The sequence below is a fragment of the Anolis carolinensis genome, chromosome 3 (genome assembly GCF_035594765.1).
Source record: "Anolis carolinensis isolate JA03-04 chromosome 3, rAnoCar3.1.pri, whole genome shotgun sequence".
Lineage (NCBI taxonomy): Eukaryota > Metazoa > Chordata > Lepidosauria > Squamata > Dactyloidae > Anolis > Anolis carolinensis.
This window is the reverse complement of record NC_085843.1, coordinates 31,667,238-31,689,070: the sequence shown is the minus strand read 5'-3', so window position 1 is coordinate 31,689,070 and position 21,833 is coordinate 31,667,238. Positions and strand designations below refer to the sequence as shown.

The following is a 21,833-nucleotide window of genomic DNA, read 5'->3' as shown; positions in this document are numbered from 1 at the left end:
GTTCCCAGCCTATGGTCCGTGGACCACCAATGGTCTGCAAGAACTAAAATATAGTCTGTGGCCTCACCGTTACTACCACAGATAATAACACAACCCAACAAAAAAATCTAGTGTCTTTGTTTTTAGGCCTGTTCCTGGGGTTATTTAGGGTGCTGATTCAGAAAATTGCATTGGCTAGACCAAATAGGCTCTAGATTACTAAATATTGTTTTCTGTGGGCAAGCAGATGGTGACTACTGGATGGCATACGTTCTGTATCAGAAACTAGAGCTGATTTGATTTATCCAATGCAACTTTCTGAATCAGCACCCCAAGTAACCAAACCAAATCTACTAATGTTGGAGAGAGGTCCCTGGTCAAAAAAAGGTGGGGAATCCCTGGCCTACAACAACCTTGATAACTTTGTGACTGATAACTGCTAGTTTGATGGAAGTTCTGCTTATTTCTGATATTGCACATTTAGAGCCTACCAAAAGATCTATAATTCCAAATAGACTTTCATAACATTCGTTCATACAAACTAAAATTGAGAGTATAAAAGATTGAGTAAATGAACATTCAAGGCTCTTTTACTTTGTCCAGAAATAAGCCACTGGATGAATTGCTTCATTCCACCACCTCTTAAAGCTGGCTTTTGAGTCTAACATAGTGATCATAGTATCAAGCCAGCCATTGTTGCTTCAAAGCTTCGTGCTTTTTTATTTTAAAAATGTGTTTATTTTTATTTAGTAGGGTTCTGCCCCACCCTTCAAAGACAATTTTTCCAGGGTGGCTGAAAGAGAACAAATGTTGAGGTACTTCCTGCTCCACAGGAAGGAACTGCCTTCTGGAAGTGCCTTAAATGTACTTCAAGGATGTTTAGATCAAATGTATTCTTGGCACATTTTTAAGAACCTTCTAGTATAAGCAGCATGCCAGGTCCTACAACTCTAACAGCTACCATCCTAAAAGACATTTAATAATACAACCCAAGCCTCTTGCAGCCTTCCCCATTTTGCATGGAATAGCTATTTTCTTTACAGGAGGACTTTTTAAAGGTAGAGTAATGAAATGTGGATTCTATCAGGGAAGAAGTGAAAACCATCTGTCCCTCTCCCCATTGGAAATTCCCAGCTCATTCAGCACAGGGATCAACAATCAGAATTGTAAGGAGCAAAATTGCATTCCTAATACTCTTCCATGGGGGATCAGAGGATATACTGGATTGGTGCCTTTGAATTTCTAGGTCAGGATTGGTTTATCACTAACAAAACAAACTGCTATGAAAGACTTGGCCAACATTAATATGACCTATTTAGTAAAAGAAGCCAGCATGATTTAGGCAAGCAATACAACATGGTTTTTAAATAATAGAACTTCACCAAAGCATATTTAGCTTTTCTGTGAGTTTCTCTTTTGGAAGGATACAGCAATGTTAATACATAACAGAAATAGGAAACCATGTTCTTCCTCAGGGTTGTTGTATGTTTTCCGGGCTGTATGGCCATGTTCCAGAAATATTCTTCCTCATATTAAACTCCAGGTGACAATTATGGAGACTCATTTTGCTATTGATTTGTACTGAGCAAGTAGAAGTTTGTAGTACACACCTCTGGACAGAGAGTACTTCTCATAACTTACAATAGCTTAAGCAATATAGGTTTGAAGACTGCCGGTGTTTGTCTTCCTTTTTTCTGTACTGTTTCTCTTCAGCCATCACACCAGTCACCAAGTATGATATAACTGATATCCACCAAGCATTCACTATCATTAGGCTGGGATCTTCCAACACTAAATAAATGTAAAGATTTTCCCCTGACATTAAGTCTAGTTGTGTCTGACTCTGAGGGTTGGTTCTCATCTCCATTTCTAAGCTGAAGAGTCGGCGTTGTCCGTAGGCACCTCCAAGGTCATGTGGCCAGCATGACCGCATGGAGTGCTGTTACCTTCCTGCCAGAGCAGTACCTATTGATCTACTCACATTTGCATGTTTTCTAACTGCTGGGTTGGCAGAGACTGGGGCTAACTGCAGGAACTCACCCAGCTCCCCGGATTAGAACCATCAACCTTTCGGTCAGCAGGTTCAGCAGTTCAGTGGTTTAATCCATTGCACTATCGGGGGCTCTGTTCCAACATTACTACTAATGAAAGAAATATTTTTCATTATTCACTATATAAATATTTTCAGGAAAACAAGTAATCTCTACATGAGACATATGTTTTTATTGAAGGATACATAGCATTATTTTTGAGTCTGCAGTCAAATTTTCTGTAAAAGAAGATTCACTTGAACAAGCAAAGTGTCACATTCATGCATTGTTCCAGTTCATTTTAAATATTTCTCTTTTTACAGGTATAATTCTGGGTCCAGGAAATCAAAGTCTATTGATTGAAAGAGTGCAAGAAGATGATGCTGGCCAATACCAGTGTGTAGCTAGTAACCTGAAAGGGACGGTGGAAAGTTCAGCCTACGTCACCATTCAAGGTAAAACATTGCATACAATTAACAATGGGCAATGTTGGGTTGATGTTTCCTCTTCGATTTGTTCATATGTTCCCAGTTGCTACCCATACAGAAGATCTTGGTCTTTCTACAAAAACAGGTAAGAAGCTTGTTGACTGTGTGTAATCATTTTTAAACAAAATCTTAACAAGGGAAATGCACCAGGTCAAGAAGAAAGCCAAGGGGAAATGCGAGATGAGAATATGTTTATACCGATTCAAAAATAAGCATCACCGTAACCCAATGAACATAGGGGTCAGGGTAGAAGTAGGGTGTATATTTAGCCTCGTTAGAGACATTGCGTTGCTTCATTTCCTGTTCCAGACTGCCAGAGGTCAGGATGAGATTTATTTGTCATTTTCGTGTCTTTGATTTCAAGACAAGAGTGAACTGTGAGATAGAACTTGCAGTCTGTCCAATAACCGAAAATACATTTATAGATGCATTTGCTGTCTTCTTACTGGTTTCTAATATCCACCCTTTTAAAAAAAAGCAACCGGATGGATTCTTAGTTTTATAACATCACGTCACAAAATCTTGTGATTAAGTGCTCTAATTATAATGAAACATTTCTCCCTTTGTTCATTGGGACTCTTCTGTTGAGCATCTCCAAATAGCCTCTTGGATTTTCCTTTCCCATATTGACATAGAGCACAGTGTCAATGATGCCTGGTGATGTAAGGCAAGTATTTATTCCAGTCTCTCCCAAGGGAGCATTTCTGTATATAAGTAGAGAACTACATCTGTGGCAAAGGTCTCCAAACACTAATTTCATCCAAAGAAAACTAAACTCAGTGGTGGTTCCCTTAAAACTTTTCATTGCCGAGGGAGGTGGGGAATACGTAACATTATACAAAGACCAACCAGGTCATATAAATACATGATAAAAACCAATATTATAGTTGATCGTGAAAGTTGTGTATGCTCTCCATCATGCAGGAGTAATGCAATTCATTTAGGTGAGACTACACCAATGAATTGCCCCATAGTTTGACACATCCGAAAGGAAGAAAACAAAACAATCTGTGACTCAAGCAGGAAGGAAGTTGTCTGCTCTTTGTATTTCCTTTAAAAATTATTTTGTCTTTACTAGGACAACTATGTGCTATTTTGTGATCAAAAGGAGATGAATGAAGAGATGGTTCAGACAGTCTGCTCAGCAGTGAAATTATGGAGCTATATAGTAAATAATGGTTATAGAAATTTCTTCCATAGATTTTTCATGGTACATCAGTTCATATGGTATCTACAACTTTTAGTTGGTTGCTAGTATACTATTGCAGTTCCTCAACACAATTTGTGGGTATGTAGTTATTACATGCATGTAACCTTGCCCAACATCATAAATATGAATATCAACGCAAGCCAGTTTTTGCTATTCACACACTGCAGCATTGTGATTTGCATCACAACCTTCTTCTGGCCAGATTGTTCCTCAACTAGTCTTAATGTTTTTTCAAAGGGGCCATGGTGGTGCAGTGGGTTAAACCCTTATGTCGGCTGAACTGCTGACCTGAAGGTTGGCGGTTCAAATCCATGAGATGGAGTGAGCTCCCGTCTGTCAGCCCTAGCTTCCCATGTACGGATATAAGAGAAGCCTCTCAGCAGGATGGTAACACATGCGGGCATCCTCTAGGTAACATCTTTGTAGACGGCCGATTCTGTCACACCAGAAGCGACTTACAGTATGTTCTTAATTCGCTTCTGACACGATTAAAAATGTTTTTCAGTCTTTCTAGCATATTATTTACAGCCACTCATTTTGCTAAAATTAAGATTCCTGCCTCATATTTCCCACAACTTGGAGCATTATTCCCATTGGAAATCCCACTTGTTGGAGCTGTGACTGAAAATTTATATGTAAACTAGCAATTTTCTCAATACGTGCTGCAAATCCCAGCCAAAGAAATAAAAATGTTATGCCACCCAGATCTCCTGGAGTTTCACCATTCTCTGTTGTTCCAAAACTCTTCAAGCAGTAAGTCATTTCTCCAAAGACTTACAATGTATTGCATATTTTAAACCGCATATAATTGTATCATATCACATGCCAAGGCTAGCCCCACTTCATTTCCCAGTTCTCCTATTTAGAAAGCACTTTTCTATATAATATATATTGTATACCAAGTAATCATTCTCTGTTGAAAGAAACTATCTGGCAAATCTAATCAATCCTATGAGGTTTTCCATAAACAGCCTGATTCAGACAAAATAATTTGATTGGTAATGATATAATGCGTACTGGATTACTACTCCAAAGAGAATTCAGTTCAGACTTAAAACCCCAAATTCCTGATTATGTGGAACGTGTTAGGTCTGTGTTTGAACCCATGACTGTTATCAAGGGCTTTTGAAAACTTTGGCCTAATGATTTGGTTTTGGAAAAACCAGATGGTCTGTATTAGATTTCTTAAGATCTTTTGAGATTTCTCATTTAGTATATCTGAATGGCTACTGGTCCTTTTTCATTGGTTAGAAACCATTGCTACTAAATGTCATTCCCCATAACATTATATTTGGGGAGCAACTCCAAACTAAGTAAGCAATTAATCTATTGGTTGAGAATAATAATGGACTCACTATTTTGAGGAAACTAAAGAGAACTCTTGGTGGTTCGTATTGGGCACAACCTATCATTGGAAAACACAGAGGCTTTGAAGGTCTCTAATGAAGTAAAACAACCCCCGACAAAGAATTCAGGCAGTCTCATATAAGAAGGGCACACTTTCCCCATATAGTTGCAGATCCATGCTTTCTGTCTTATGAAAGGATCCCTAGTAACAGGAGAAGTAGATCTTGAACAGTTCCTCTCAATGGAGAGCTCATGCTTCATTTCACTGGAGCAACAATCCTGGCTCAGAATAAAGTAACTTCATTGGTTCATATGAGTTGGAATCAACATTGGCAGTTACCTTTTAAAGAGTTGCTTGTTTCAAATTTATTATTTCCCCATTTGTAAATGGGGTGATGTGGTAACAAATAGGAATTTATTTATCATGAAACAGATTTTGCCTTAGAGACAATGTTGACTATGACTACACATCAGGAACAGAGCTGTAGAAAGCCACCCAGCATGTGTCCAATTGTTAGTCGACTCAGAATCAGGCAGGACAGATGTTTGGTTTAGCCAAGCACCCCACAAGGAAGATATTAATCGTTCCTTTCTCCTTTGCCAAGAATGATGTGAGCTAGAGGTCTGAGCAGCAAGAGGAGAGACAGGGAGATCATGTTCCAAACTGGTTCTTGCTGTCTCACTGATGTTGTCGTGTCCTATGTCAAGACGACATTTCAAGAGAACGACAGGGAAAGAGGACAAGAATGAGTCTGTGGAGAAGTTACATGTACGTTGTGACAATGAACTGAAAATGGATTCTGCTTTTGGAAGGGTTTTATGAGTATTGCGTGGGGAAAATATTTTGATGCTTATGTTTTGGTTGAGAGTGCTGAATGCTCTCTAATATTTTCCAGATTTAACCCCCTTTTGTTTCTGCTATTCGTGTGCCAGATATGATCCATATATTTATTTCAGGTTGTAACCTCATAGAATCCCTTATTAAAGAACCATTGCTTGTATGCTACACCAATGGAATCCAGCTTTTAAGTTTTGGCAAAGACTGCATGGATTGGACAGCATGCTGTATAAAACAAAAAGTAGCCAAAACAAGGTGTGAGGAAGGACCCCAGTACAGAAAAGTGTACCAAGATGTTGCACTGGTGTAACAGTATACTGTAATGTTGGACTGGTGTTACAGTTCAGATAATGTCACCACCTGGGATGCCGCATGGCTGCATTATGCAAGAGTTTAGAACAGTCTGGAGGCGTAGAGCAGCTTTTCTACTAACCTGTAACTCTCTATAAATTACCCAAGAGCCAATGTGCCCCTAACAGAAAAAGGTTCTGACATTGTAACATTTTCTTGACATAAGGCAAGTGTGCGCTCAGCATTCTGGGTTATTTTGACAAAATGCAATATTTATAGCACAAATGTTATAAAACACATGGAGTTTCATATCCTCCTGGTTGACCTTTGTGGCCTCTTCCAACTTTCTAATTCTGTGATTCCACTGCAGCTTTCCCTTACATAGGGTTCTCCAGATGTTATGGACTACGACTTCTTTAATCTTTGGCTGCTAGTCATATTAGATAGGACTGATCAAAATTACATTCCAAAACATCTGGCATTCACCAAATTAATATCATAAAGTCACCAGTGCTTTTCTTCCTCTGCCTCCTGAACTTGCTGTCCAGTAACTTTTCTCTGAAAATTCAACCAAATATTGCTCAGTACACATCCTGAATGATGACAAGTCATCAGGGATACTTTGCCTTATAACCTCACCCTCTTATCTTAAAGTAATGCATAAGAGAGTGGTAGCATACAGAATTCAAATACCTAGTATTGTAAAATCAAGAAGGAATATATTTATTTTAGAAAAAAATCGCATGGCACATATATTGCATGCAATATAAATGGAGATTGCTTAGGCAAATGCCTTTGACACTTCCTACCAGCAGATTCAATACCAGTTCAGATCCCAAAATGTATATTCCATACATCCTTCACAAGCCAGTTCAAAGATAGCTAGGAGGGAAAATGCAAATAACAAATACTCTAATCCATCTTGCTGCCCTGAAGTATGATAGATGATGCTGTTCTGTGGGTAGTACTGAAGTAACATGCAGCTGGGAATTCAGTCAGTTTCTGCATGTGGAATGAGGGATAAGACATCACATTTCTCTTTGCTTGAGGAACCAAAATGTCTTGGGCCACACTTGGCATTAATACCAAAAGAAAAAAGAAAGAAAAGAAGCAACATTTATTTATTTACCATATTTGTACCTCACTCTTCTCAACCCCGAGGGGGACTCAGAGCGGCCAAAACAGAAACCAGGAAGCATGACCAGGTTGGATAGTGAGAAAAAAATTGAGGAAGTGATCCAATCTATATTTTCTTTGCTAACTTATCTGTCTTCATACCTTAAAGGTCAACCCTGGTAATTATTATTATTACTATTACTACTGTTACTACTAGTATTTATTACCTGCCTTTTCTTACAGTTTGAGGTGGGATGCAACATAGTTAAAATACATCATAATATTAAAATATATAGCATAAAAAGCACATATTAAAACAGATTTCTACACATATTAAAATACATGGAAGAAAAAATTAAACACAATAAACAAAGAATGTGAATTTAAAATCCATAGTTCAAAACTTACCGGGTAGGCCTGTCAGAAGAGATAGGTCTTCAGGTGTATCTTAAATTCTGATTTTGCTGTCAAATATCTTCCAGTAGGTCATTCCACAGTTCTTGGGGCAGCTGATGAAAAGGTCCTCTGGGTGACGGTCACCAGTTCGGTTCTGACTGACTGGAGTAGCTGCTCCCTTGAGGACTTCAGTTTCCCAAGGGGCAGATTGTACTGGAAGGAAGCAATCCTGTAGATAATCTGGAACCAAACCATTAAAGCTCAAAACAAACATTTTGTACTTTTCTTAGAAACCAATGGAGTGGCTAATATGGGTGTAATACGCTCACTCCTGGATGTTCTGGTATCTAGTCGAGCTGCTGTGTTTTGAACTAATTGGAGTTTCTGAACTAGGTACAAAGGTAGCCCAATTTAAAGTGCATTGCAGAAGTCCAACCTTGAGGTTACCACTACATGCACTACCATCTTCAGGTCCTCCAAATCTAGGAAGGGGTGCAGCTGGTGTATCAGCTGAAGCTGGTAGTAAGCATGCGTGAACATCACATCTATCTGGGCTGACATTTGGAGAGACGGATTGAGGAACATTCCCAAGCTGCAAATACAGCCTTTCAAGGGGAGTGCAACCCCATCCAGAACTGGTTGACACACCTATATTCCTAGATTAGGAGCCTTAATGGCAAGCATTTCTGTCTTATGTGGATTCAGTTTCAATATGTTTGTTTTTTTCATCCAGCCCATTACCTTCTCCAGACATTCATTCAGAGGAAGCATGCTATCCATTAGTACCTGAATGGATGGCTAGTGGGGAATATCAGGTACTATGGGCTGTATTTCAGAGGAAGGAACTAGAAAAGCCACCTCTGAGTATTCTTTGTCTTTAAAAAAAACCCCTATGAAATACATGGGGTCACCATAAATCTTGGCATGAAGGCACATACACACAATTGTAGGCATATGACAGCCAATCACAAAAGCTGACATCTCTGTGTTTCATGCAAAGGGAGAAAAATGTGAAATTAAGTGGCGTTAAATATGAGCGATTAATCAAACTGAAGAAACATACAGTGATGCTTCACCCCCTATGAGGCAGTCTGTCAGGAATTAGGAAATTCCTTTACAAGCTTCTCTGGTTGTTCCCAAGAACAACACCATCTGGGCAGGAAGTGGGCAGGAAGTGAGGAAGCTCCTATTGTCTAAGACACCCCAGGAATCCATAGGAATTTGGGGCTCTATAAATTTGGGAGCAAAACTAGAAAATGTTGCCCTTCTGAAAGTGGAAACTTATAATATTAAGTTGTCACCGTCTTAGAAATTTGGACAGTATAATCCATTTTCATCAGTAATAAATTAAACTGAAATGGTCTTGTGGCTTAGTATCTGAATGATACTAAGAAGTAAGAACTTAATGAATATGATTCTTGTTGTAGTTGAATGTCCCACAGATGTGTAATTATAACTTCATTCAGTGGTTAATAGTTGTAATAATGAGAAGAATTGCAGATTAAGAGCAATAGCATATCCCTCAACTGTCCCAATCTGACTGAACAAGAAAAAATACATTTGAAAAAAATGCATAGATTTGGAAGATGTACATGGAAAATACATAACTCTTAAAATATGTACTGACATATTTTAGGCACTGCAGGAAAACTGGGCATAACTAAATGTGTCCTCAAATGAATTCACAAAGAAAAGAAATACTTGTCCTAAGTTGGAATGAGGTTGAGTGTGAAATATTTCATTATAGCCCAGGGGACAATCATATTTTTTGCTTCTCCTCTAGGTTCTGTGAAAAGCACTTGAATCCACTATGTACTGTAATCATTTTTCAGTATTTCAAGTGCCAGATGTTACCAAAATCAAAGTTGTTGTTAAATAAAATTGTCTGTTATTTGATTTTTCCAGGGATTTCAGAGAGCTCAAACCTGGAGCTAATAACATTGACCTGTACCTGTGTGGCTGCAACACTCTTCTGGCTTCTATTAACACTCTTCATACGTAAGCTAAAAAGGGTAAGAACTAAGCCTCTCGCCATTTGGCCACCATTAAGTGCCCTATTGAATCATTGTAGTATTTCTTGATCAAAACTGTATAATTTGTGGACATGCATTTTCCCCCCAGGTAAGAACTCTGTCACCCCATGAAATTTATATTCAGAGTGCAAATTTCTAGTATTGCAGTGTGAGACACTAAAAATCATTTACATCCAGAGCTTTTCTGTTTCCTATATTTACATTATTTTAATAGCTTTGATTTCCCCCTTTCATTGGCTGCCTAGATTGTTAATTAAAATAGATGTTTTAAGTGGTTGTGATGCTAGGAATTTGAGGTGTAAAGGAAAATTTTATTGATGGGACCGAATTCATATTTCATATATATATGACATATATATTCAGCGTTGCACGGTGTTAAATCTTTTATATATTGTATTTTACTATGTTATTTAACTATTTTAATTGTTTTATTATTTTATTGTATTATGATATACTGGTAGTGATCCTGCCAGTTGTGTAAGCCGCCCTGAGTCCCCTCGGGGAGAAGGGCGGGGTAGAAATATCGGAAATAAATCAATAAATAAATAAATTTCCAGGACAATAAACTCATTTTGACTCCCCATCCTAGAGATGCATCCCTGATGAGCTGGACTGTATGTATACTTCAAAGAAGACCAAGTCTGATTTGCCATTGCACTCTATAAGATGAAGTCCTGGATGTCACCATAAAATGACATTTTAAATTCAGGGTGAACATCCCTTGTCAGAAAGTGCAAAATCTGAAATACTCCAAAATCTGAAATTATATACATAGGTAGCTGAGATAATGTATATAACATTATCATCAGGCAATGTGAATAAGATGGATATAAAACATACATGAATTTAGTGTTCAGACTTGGAACCCATTTCCAAGGTCCACCACTGCACAGTAATGATGATGGTAGGCATACTTTCATGCTATACACTAACAAGACAAAACATTGCTGTGTATTGCTAGAGTAGTTATGGTAAAGTATGTTTAGTCATACTTTACCATAACTATCATATAGTAAATGTAAAACACTGGGCTGGGCTGTGGTGCAGGCTGTTGAGCAACCAGCTGCAACAAATCACTCTGACCAAGAAGTCATGAGTTCGAGGCCAGCTCGGAGCCCCGCGTTTGTCTTGTCTTTGTTCTGTGTTAAGGCATTGAATGTTTGCCTCATATATGTAATGTGATCCGCCCTGAGTCCCCTTCGGGGTGAGAAGGGCGGAATATAAATACTGTAAATAAATGAATAAATAAATAAATAAATAAATAAAGCAAGTGATTTCTTGAGACATCAAATGTTGGGAGTAATTCGTGATTGGCTATATGAATGGAATTTTAAAAAGATAATGAAGAACATGAGTTAGAGATGCTAGAAGAATAGGCCTGAGTGATAGAGACTATTTAGACTCAGTTCAGATAGGATTTGGAAGAAGAAATGTTAGTTCATTGGGGTGAATCAAATTTTAGATGTAATCTTCTAGTTAATACATTATTTTTGTATTACACACAACTACTTCTGCAAACACTAGATAAGAGTTAAGGGAGTGCTTGAGTTCAGATGTATTTATTTCTAGTCAAAAGCATTGCATAAATAAACAAATATAAAATCGATAAAATAGAGGGGACACAAGCGGCTAAATAATTTTAGACCAAAAACTGGCAACAGTGACTACATTGTCTGTAACTTTAAACAGTTCTTCCTGTGTGCATGAGTCAGGGCATTGTGGGCAAGCATATAGATGCAGAGTTATCTGTTCTGCTCCACAGTCGCACGAGGTAGTGCCATTTAGCCAGGTTGTCTTTTGATCTGCCCACTCCGCTTCTGAGTCTGTTCAGGGACTTCCAAGTTGCCCATTCTTGGTTTGCCCCTGGAGGCAGAGCCTTGTGGGGGGCCATCCAGTTGGAATTGCCTGGTTTTGCTGCCCAGAGGGATACTCTTGCTGTTGCTGGGAGAATGTTAAGAGAAGTGGTGGTTCTCATGAAACCTTTTCTTGATTTGAGTCTACTGGGAGGAGGCTGATAGCCATGCAGTGGATGGCTTTCACAGTGTTCAACCTTATTTCTCTCACAATTGGCAGCAACTTCCCATCACACATTGAGGGGCAATGCCAGCAAGCCTATAGAGTCTATCAGCAGATGTAGGTTTGAGACATCCTGTGATTAGTCTACATGTTTCGTTCAGTGCTATATTCACTTGCTTTGTATGGGCATACTTGTGCCAAACAGGGCAGGCATACTTAGTAGTTGAGTAAGGCAAGGCCAGGCCTGATGTTCTTATTTATTTATTTATTTATTTATTTACAGTATTTATATTCCTCCCTTCTCACCCCGAAGGGGACTCAGGGCGGATCACATTACACATGTAAGGCAAACATTCAATGCCTTAACATAGAACAAAGACAGAGACAAACACGGGCTCCGAGCTGGTCTCGAACTCATGACCTCTTGGTCAGAGTGATTTGTTGCAGCTGGCTGCAGCTGGTTGCTCAGCAGCCTGCGCCACAGCCCGGGCCCAGTTCATATGTTCATATGCATGGTGTCAGTGGCAATAGCAGTTATTCAAGGGCATCTAGTGCTGGGATTGAGTAAATAATGTCTTGCACAGACATTTAAAAGGTTGCCACATTTAATGCCATAGCAGTGGAACAGGTTGAGGTTCTCAACGTTGGAGGTGGGATAGTTGGAGGCCCCCATAACCACAGTCTCATGGGGCTACTCTTAGACCTTTCAGCATGTCTTGGGCACAGCTTGATTGCTGAATACACATTAGACCATAGATGAATCAAGCAATCATACTGCTTCCCATTGCAAAATATAAAAATATATTTCCTGCATCCACCCTGAGACTGATTTGGTGGCAGTGTGACCTTTTCAAAGCAACTCATGTTACAAATATTTTGTGGTCATATTGTATTTTTATTCAGTTCTGAATTTCTATTGAAAAAATGATTAAAATTCCATAGTTAATTTGCCTTGCCTTGGAGGAATCTCTTAGCTAAGGAAAGACTTGTGGTAATTTATTTTATATGAATGTCTTCAAGCAGCCCAAATTCTATTAGGATGAGTTGCAATCCATCATTTCTCTGATTCAACAATCATAAACTATGCATATTTACTCAGAAGTAAATCTCTCCGACTTTAATGAAGTTTACTCCCAAGGAAATATGTAAGACTTCAGCCGTAAACCTTCCAACATCATAGCAATTCCAAATTACTTGTTAGGAATGACTATGGGGAAATAGAGAGTGTGTAGGCAAGAGCCTACAGGGAAGTGTGAATTCTTGAAAATTTGAAAAATGTGTACACAAAAGCACTCATGAATGCTTTCTAGATTACATCTAAGTCTTGCACAACTTTTAAAGCCACATTTAGCTATTAAAAACAAACAAACAAACATCAGCAGCTGAACTCATCTGTCACACATTGCCAGGATTTTCTTTTTGTCTACAGTTGTCAGCCAAATCTATTTTTAGTTATTGTGGTTAGTCATTTTTCTGAAAATACTCCGATTAAAAGTACAGTCTCAAATAATCTCTATCACATGGCTAGTTTTTGAGCATTTTGTTCATATGTATTTAATTGAAGCAAGCAATGTATGAGCAAAGGTGGCATAAATAGAGTTGTAATGAAAAAATTAATGGAGATGGTAAAAGGAGGAATGTTTAACATATTGTACTTTGGAGAATGATGTGGTCCATATGGCAAGAGATTCAGTCGTCATGTCTCATTACCCTACCATCTTCTTGATCAAAGGGAGGAGGACATGCTCAGCATTGTTGTGTATTCTGTAGTGATTTGGAAATTTTGAAAATTGTTTTCTAGCCTTCTCCTGCTGAAATAAAGACAGATTATTTATCAATCATAATGGATCCTGAAGAAGTCCCCCTAGACGAACAATGCGAACGACTTCCTTATGAGGCCAGCAAATGGGAATTTGCCCGGGAAAGACTTAAACTGGGTAATGATATCTTTGTTTTTCTACAGTTGTGCAGCATACTGGGTTGATAATAATGAATCAGAGGTATTTTTGCATGCTCTCTGACACTTTGAATTTAATTAATTTAGTAAAGGTCAATCAGGACAAATGTGAATCAAGTAAGTAAGTAAGTACATAAGTAAGTAAGTAAAACTTTATTTATATACCACTTTATCTCCCCGAGGGGACTCAGGGCGGTTTCCAGTCATAAAACAACAACGTACACTACATAGCCAGCATAAAAAACACATTATTAAAATGAGGTAAACAATACAATTAAAATAAACAATAAATAACAGTTATTTTATTGATCGGGGGACGGGGATCATTAGCCAAATATATTAATATAGACCGTTTAGGTATAAATGGGTTTTATACAGTATATTTCAGGGCCAAAGGTTGGCAGAATACCAGAGTAGATTACTCAAAAACCTGCCAGAACCACCGGGTCTTCAGTTCCTTGCGGAAGGTGGACAAAGTAGGGTATTGCCTGATCTCCTTTGGGAGTGCATTCCAGAGCTTGGGGGGGGGGGGGGGGACACTGCCGAGAAGGCTTGTTCCCTCGTCCCCACCAACCGCACTTAGGACGGTGGTGGGAGCAAGAGGAGGGCCTCCCTGGCCGATCTCAAGGCCCACGCTGGTTCATAGGGGGAGATGCAATCGCTGAGATAGGCAGGTCCCGAGCCGTATAGGGCTTTATTCGTCAATACCTACACCTTGAATTGGGCCCGGCAGTTTATCGGCAGCCAGTGGAGCTGCTTTAGTAGGGGCGTTGTGTGCTCCCTATAACCAGCACCAGTTAGAAACGTGGCTGCCGACCTTTGAAGCAGCTGGAATTTGCAAACTGTCTTCGTGGACAGCCCCACATAGAGAGCATTGCGGTAGTCCAACCTAGATGTAACTAAGGCGTGGACCACCGTGGCCAAGTCAGACTTCTTGAGGCATGGTCTCAGCTGGCACACAAGTTTTAATTCTGCAAAGGCCCTCCCAGCCACCGCCGACACCTGAGCTTCAAGCGCCAGCAATGAGTCAAGAAGGACCCCCAAGCTGCAGACCTGTGCCCTCAAGGGGAGTGCAATCCCATTGAGCACAGGTTGCCATCCAATACCCCGATTGGTCCCACGACTGACCAGGAGGGCCTCTGTCTTCAACTTGTTAGCCCTCATCCAGTTCGCCATCGCTGTCAGGTACTGGTTTAGGGTCTGGGCGGCTCCCTTGGAATTTGGTGGAAAAGAGTAGTAGAGTTGGGTGTCATCTGCATAGAGATGGCACTGAACTCCAAAACCCCGAATGACCTGACCCAGCGATTTCATGTAGATGTTAAAAAGCATGGGGGATAGAATAGAGCCTTATGGGACCCACGGAGCCATGCTGCAATATGTGTACGTGGTGTAGGGTAAGAATTAAGAAAATATGATGCTGGCTATAATTCATCCCATACTATGTGCCTAAGTGTCTATCCGTATAAGTTTGGGAAAGCAGGACAGAATCCTCATATATCTTTTCCCTCAATACTAACAGCCCTTAGCTGACTCTATGCAGTACTTGTAACAGCACCCATCCTTAGCTCATATCTCTCCTAAAGAATCTCAGCAGCTTCTCTGGTCACTGTCTATTTACATAAGGCTTGTGCAAAAGATACTCCTAATAAGTTTGTCCTTTGCACTATTGGAAGTTTCTCCACTTTCAGAAGCGTTTCCTTCCATGCATATAAATAAATGTTGCTTAATGCAAACATCTAGGGGGGTTTGGGGCTTGCCAGGACAGTGACATCTTTTAGCATTTCTACTTCTAGCACTGTCGATGAATCTCAAAACCCTGGGTTGTTTGAAAAAGGTCCACATGTTCGCTCCTGTTGTACAGTAGTCCATGAATGATGAACATGAGGTTCTCCAGATGTTACTTGGCTGCAACTAAAACCAGTCCTACCAAACATAGCAAATTATATGGAAGGCTGAGAGGTGAACACACTTTCTCCATCATTGCACTAGTGGCAAAAGGGGAGGAACCACATATTCTGGAGGCTTCAAGTCATGTACATCTCGATCATGCAAAGCTTAAATGCAACAAAACTTTGGCTTTTTAAAACACATTTACTTGTGTCTTTGAAATCATTTGACAGAGAACCATCCTGGGCTAAAGTTCCCCTGTTGAGTACATGGTTATTACCAAGTTGCTTCTTCTATGTTATATGGAATTCTTTACTCCTCTGCCAAGAATGAGTTAATTTGGTTCCTTGAATTCCACCTTGTGTTTAGGGGATGAATCACAGCTCTGAAGTGGAAGCAGTCTAACTGTGTGTGTGCAGTGGGGGTGGGGAGTAGTGTGGCATAAACAAAGAAAATGTTGTCTTCATGAAGAACAGATTTTGAAAAGTTGACTGGAAGCAGCATGTTTGTCAGATCATCGCCTCCATCAGTCCCAGTTACATGGAACTCAATCCAAACTCTTCACTGACCGTGGCAGCTCATGCAGCTATAATCTTGCAAATGTGACACATTCTTGTGAATTCTCTCTCTCACTTTGCCTATGTCTCTATAGTTTTCTCTTTCTCTAATCCTGAACATATTTTCTTTCTGCCTTCTCTTTTCACTCATCAATTTCTTTATTAGATCGACTCATTATAATTTATAACTGCAAATGAACTGTACTGGTCTGTGGTGACCTATAGCCATCAGGAATGGGGTCAGGAAACTTGCAGCCGTACTAAAAATCTCTCAAACAGGCAAAGATCTTTGTTTTATTGTTTTTATATGCTTGTTTTTAAATGTTTACATGTTTTAAATGCATTTGATATTGCATTTGATAAATGACTTGGCAACTGATTTAATGTGCAGCCCACCCGCCACATTTGTATGGATTTGGTCATGATGTCTTTGATATGTATATTTTTTATATTTTATATGTATATTTTTAATTCATAATGAATTTTAATAGTTTTAACTGGTTTATGTGTTGTTTTATATTGATTTGTATGGGCATCTAATTGTTGCCACTGTTGTAAGCCGCCCTGAGTCCCTTCGGGTGAGAAGGGCGGGATATAAATGTGAGAAATAAATAAATAATAAATAAATGAACAATATTAAGTTCACATTACTAAGGAACTATGGACCCATGGAATGCAAATAAAGACAAATAAATTGAATCTAGAGCTAATCAGACGTGAACTCTCCCTAGAAACCAAGGTGATTAAACCAAGACTGTCGTACTGATAGTCTTTTTTGGCCATTATTGCATGGAGGTGGAAAGCAGCACAAAAGCAGGATCATCATCTGTGGTGACAATCCCTATCACTTGACATTGTACTATACCTATTGCCAGTCCATAATCTCCTCACAATGAATTTATTTCCAGCTATTAAATGCCCATCCAAAAACACCCTTATTGTGGTTTTCCTGGGACTTACCTGGTGAAATAAGGACCAAGCACTTCTGTGATGGCATCGACTCCTATCCCCCTGGTGAAAATAATATATTTTAAATGTTTAAAATTTTAAAAATGGGCGGGGGGGGGGGGGGGTGACGCAGCAGGAGCATGGGGTTACTCCACCCACCCAGATGTGTGGCCTTGCACTGCTGATGTGCTGCTATTGTAAAATGGCAGCGGACATGCAATAAGGAAAGTGATGGTGCTATTAAATTGACATTATACCAGGACACAGGAATGATTAGCTGCTTTGTGTGATAGTGTCCATTGTCTTATATTTACTCCTTTGTGCAGCTGTCATCTGCTTTTATGACAGCCTCTTCCTGATTGCAACAGCAGATACTCTTCGTACCTGAATTAGAAAGGTATCCCCATTGTTACAGAAAGCACAAGAAGGGCTGCCCAAGAGTGAGTTTGTGTGTGTGTATGCCACTTTGAGGCTTCCAGGGGAGAGATAAAGAGAGGTATAAATAAATATTATAATAATGATAGGTTTCTATATCTTGCCATTTCTCAGTACTTTCTCCTATAAATCCTACTCACCTCAAGCTGCTTTTCAGGTTATTACCTCTTCCTCTTCCCACTCCCATGCGACTTCTAACAAACCCACACTGAGACATCATTATTCATTGAGCACATCCCCTTATATCTAAGCTCCAAAAGAAGGCAAAACTCCTTGTCTATGAATAAGATTAGGGTTGAATTTACCCACCACGTTTTCCCACATAGTTGCCAAACAGAAAAACAATAATGATGTTAATACTAATGCCACCTTTCCTCATGGCTTGAGGTGGGGGAAACCCTGAGACGGTCATAATAGTTTTTTGAAGGCAAAAACCCTTTATAACTTCATGTTGATTTTAATGATTGTTTTTACTGATGTTGATGTTTTTATTGGGATAATTGTGTTATTGCTTTGTTATTGATATTTGATTGTTTTATCGGGCAAGGCCCCATGTAAGCCGCCCGGAGTCCCTTCGGGGAGATGGGGCGGGGTATAAAAATAAAGTTGTTGTTGTTATTATTATTATTCTTAGTATTATTAGTATTATGACACAGCAAACAAGATAGATATGCTGGATTTCATATCACAAAATCACAAGTCAAACACTTCCCAAGTGTCTAGGACTGTGTGATGTATTTTCGGATGATGCGTGCAGATCCCAGCAGGGTGGCCTTTTGCAGCTGGCAGATCGTAATTTTGTCAATGTCTATTGTTTCCAAATGCCGGCTGAGATCTTTTGGCACGGCACCCAGTGTGCCCATCACCACCGGGACCACCTGCACTGGTTTCTGCCAGAGTCTTTGAAGTTCAATCTTGAGGTCCTGATAGCGGCTGAGTTTTTCCTGTTGTTTTTCGTCAATGCGACTGTCACCTGGGATGGCGACATCAATGATCCAAACCTTTTTCTTTTCCACAACTGTGATGTCTGGTGTGTTGTGTTCCAGAACTTTGTCAGTCTGGATTCGGAAGTCCCGCAGTATCTTTGAGTGCTCATTTTCCAATACTTTTGCAGGTTTGTGATCCCACCAGTTCTTTTCTGCTGGGAGGTGGTACTTGAGGCATAAGTTCCAATGAATCATTTGGGCCACATAGTTGTGCCTCTGTTTGTAGTCTGTGCAATTTTCTTACAGCATTATTATTATTATTATTATTATTATTATTATTATTATTATTATTATTATTATTATTACTATAACAAATGGTACTAAATGGCACATTGCCACTCATCTGAATTGAGAGGTCATGTATAGTCACCAGGACTAATTGATAGGTATATCTTCCCTGAGGAGCCCTCGGTGGTGCAGTGGGTTAAACTGCTGAGCTGCTGAACTTGTGATTTGAATCCGGAGAGTGGGGTGAGCTCCCGCTATTAGCCCCAGTTTCAGCCAATTCAGCAGTTAGAAAACATGCAAATGTGAGTAGATCAATAAGTACTGCTCCAGCGGGAGGGTAACAATGCTCCATGCAGTCATGCTAGCTACATGATCTTGGAGGTGTCTATGGACAACGCCAGCTCTTCAGCTTAGAAACTGAGATGAGCACCAACCTCCAGAGTTGGACAGGTCTAGACTTAATGGCAGGGGAAGCCTTAACCTTTACTATCCTCCCTGAGTTTGTCCAACCCTGCCTCAAAGGCTTACATGCTAGTGGCCATCCAATTACTAAGTCACCTGGAAGTGAATTTCAAAACATACTTGTGTGAGGAAACACTTTTAATATCTTTCCCAAATGTTTTGTCAGTCAGTTTCATCAGATGGGAAACATACACTGAGTGCTAGTGTAATGTTAGCCATCTGCTAACATGGGAGAAGATCTCCCAGTTAGAAGTAGTCTCAGATGGCAGGGAAATCCATACTGTTTTGAGTGAAGTCAAGACAGTGTGGGAAAATGTGTAACAGAATGGATCGTCTGCCCTTTGCCATGCTATTAATGCTAATTAATTCCAACATTTAACTAAATGGTCTTTTCTCTTTCTTTCCTTCAACTCTTCCATCAGCCCTGTCAAGATTGATCCTTTTTATCAGCTAATGCAATGTGGACCTCTGGCATTGAGGCTAATGAAGGGAAACAGGTGTATAGATAGATTGGATGCTGAAATATAATGGCAAACCATTGTTAACTATGAATGAGCCACAGGGAACCCAGAGGTTTGATTGTGTGCCAGAAGTGATTGGGAACATCCACTTCTGATATAAACCTAGCCACAATTCCCCGTAGTTTCCCAACTTGGAAGCTACGATTTATTTTCTTTAGCCCATGGAGCGTAAAAGCATATTATGCCCCTATAGGATTGCAACTTGCAGCGATTGTCTGTAGCTATAAACGTCAGTGAAAGATCTGTGACTGATTTTCCTGGGATGTGGAATGCACCTTACATTTGCAACAACACTGTTCTGTATGTAATTATCTTCTGAAGCTGCTGGAGGAATTTTATGTAGCTTGCAAAGCGAGAAGAATTTGGTCCAAGAATTAAAATATTCAAACATGCCCTCAAAGTGCTTAAGAGCCCATGTTTGGCATTAAAATGTAATTTGACTGAAAGCAGAATATTAGAATTTTTTTTTTGAAAAAAAAAGAGCTGTGAGGTTTATTAGATTTTTCCATGAAACTGAGACTGTGCAGATGGAAAGGATATCTGGAAAATGTATGAGTTTTCAAATACAACAATACCCCTGTGGTGTTTTACTGAGTACAGAGTGAGGTTTACAAGTTGCTTATTCCAGTGTGCTAAATGAACTCCTATAAATAAAAATGAATGCAGACTCTTCCATCCAAATGATGAGTGCAGGGAGGTCCAAATGGCCTGAGGGCAAACATTAAGCTTATGCCATAATCAATTTATAACCACACATTTATTCATGTCATCTTTTTTTCTATCCTGACTTTCTGCTGACATGAAACAATTTGTCATCCTATTTGTCATATTATTTATTTATGTAAGCCATCTTTAAAACAGTCTTTTATTCTGTTGAGAATTCCAGGAGGGTGCAGGATCCATTAAATCTCAACATAGCATATAATTTATGTGTTTCTATTTTATTCGTCTAAATGACTTAGTTTAAATAAAAAATAATATAAAGTCCTTCCAAGGAGACTTACGAGTAATATTTAATTTCTTAATAATCTATTGGCAATGATCAAGCTCCTGTACCAGAGAGAGCTTTAGCAATGTAGTTATGATCCATTTCCTGATCCAACTCAACCCCCCAAAACTGCATTAAAGCAGACAACTGCACCAGTTAAAGAAGTTCTGCAGCAAGCAAGACACTGAAGAATGATGCAGACCATCTGTCTGCTAACTGGGGTGCAGTCAACAGATGGGGTGCAAAAAACAACAATTGCTTGTTGCTCCCCATTTGCCAGCAGGAAGAGGCTGGAGGGGAGATGTCTTCCTTCTTTCCTTCTTTGAGGATGAGTTTTTACAAGGGGGGATTTGTGATTGTGGCATTGCTGCCATGAGCATAAATGTGAACAGCAAAACATATGGGGCCATAAATCTAGCTTATAACATCATAAATACTGACTACCGTGTTTCCCCGAAAATAAGACAGTGTCTTATATTAATTTTTGCTCCCAAAGATGCTCTAGGTCTTATTTTCAGGGGATGTCTTATTTTTCCATGAAGAAGAATTCACATTTATTATTGAACAAAAAAATGAACATTTATTATATACTGTACAGTAGTTGTCATCATAAACCAGCATAACCAGACAAACTGTGAATCCTATCAAGAATTTCTTGTTACTACCAATATTTCCATGTACAACACTTTATGGTACCGATCCTGCATGCTCTGGTGTTCTGTTTGGCGGGCATGCTTTCAAACAAAAACTTTACTAGGTCTTACTTTCGGGGGAGGCCTTATATTTAGCAATTCAGCAAAACCTGTACTAAGTCTTATTTTCTGGGGATGTCTTATTTTAGGGGAAACAGGGTAGGATACTAGTCCTTGGAGCAACATCTTTTCTGCTGTTCCATTGTGTAGGACCCTAACCAAGCTGTTCAAATTACAAGAAAGGAATTTTTGATTAAATATTAGAAAGAAGTTCTTTATAGTGACAGTTGATGGACAGTGGAACAGGATGTCTTGGGGCCCTTTACCCAGCCATATAACCCATAATATCAAGGCAGGAAATCCCACATTTTCTGCTTTGAATTGGAATATATAGCAGTGTGGACTCAGATAACCCAGTTTAAAGCAGG

The 21,833-nt window shown here is 39.4% G+C and overlaps 1 protein-coding gene across 2 annotated transcripts in view; it reads left to right on the top strand.

The window, feature by feature from the left end:
* Nucleotides 1-21,833, top strand: part of flt1 (fms related receptor tyrosine kinase 1) — a 145,808-nt gene that overhangs the window by 89,542 nt on the left and 34,433 nt on the right. For both annotated transcript variants that reach the window (XM_062974678.1, XM_062974677.1), the window contains exons 15-17: nt 2,333-2,464; nt 9,601-9,707; nt 13,546-13,681. In XM_062974678.1, coding sequence (XP_062830748.1) covers nt 2,333-2,464; nt 9,601-9,707; nt 13,546-13,681 — 375 coding nt within the window. The remainder of the gene's footprint in view (nt 1-2,332; nt 2,465-9,600; nt 9,708-13,545; nt 13,682-21,833) is intronic.